The sequence below is a fragment of the Plasmopara halstedii genome (genome assembly GCF_900000015.1).
Source record: "Plasmopara halstedii genome assembly, contig: Scaffold_2956, whole genome shotgun sequence".
Taxonomy (NCBI): Eukaryota; Oomycota; class Peronosporomycetes; order Peronosporales; family Peronosporaceae; genus Plasmopara; species Plasmopara halstedii.
In genome coordinates this window covers 1,730,025-1,730,570 of record NW_020189861.1, presented here as the reverse complement: position 1 = coordinate 1,730,570, position 546 = coordinate 1,730,025, and the positions used below count along the sequence as shown (strand labels likewise).

The following is a 546-nucleotide window of genomic DNA, read 5'->3' as shown; positions in this document are numbered from 1 at the left end:
GATGTGGCGAATCGCATGTGGCTCAAAGAGAAATTCGCCACGTTTACTTATGGTGGTGCACGACGGTGACCTCGAGGCGCTGGTGGTGCGCTTGGACAGCGCGGGGTGCGCTGTCGTTCAAGAAGATTTATGTGCAACATTGCTGCGCAGTCTGCCAAGTTCGTACGACGGTCGTGTGCAGGCGTACCGTATGTCGGCGGATAAGTTCATTTTTCCAGACATCGTTACTCGAGTGTTCGCGGAGGAAGCGCGTCAACACGATCTGGGTATCAAGGAGGAGCGCACCGCGATGCTGGACGGCCTTGCCAAGAATAAAAACAAAGTAAAGAAAAAGGCGCGTGCTGGAGATATGGTAGTGTCGGACACTACCAGCGCGATTGTCGAAAAGGCTTCGAACAAAAGGACGAGTCTCATATTGCGTTCTGTGCGCTGGTTAGTGAAAGTGGCTTTGATGGGGCTCGAGCCCAAGCAACTTGCGCTTACACGGGATCCATAACCCACTGCGCCAACATGGCAATAAACAATTCCCGTCCAAGTTTTAAAAAT

The 546-nt window shown here is 52.2% G+C and overlaps 1 protein-coding gene across 1 annotated transcript; it reads left to right on the top strand.

The window, feature by feature from the left end:
* Positions 1-49: 49 nt before the first annotated feature.
* Positions 50-496, top strand: PHALS_06449 (copia protein (gagintpol protein); the record flags this gene model as incomplete). The annotated part of the gene is made up of 1 exon (XM_024719737.1): positions 50-496. One exon carries the CDS (start codon positions 50-52, stop codon positions 494-496), a length of 447 nt encoding a protein of 148 aa, XP_024585006.1.
* Between the last annotated feature and the right edge of the window lie 50 nt (positions 497-546).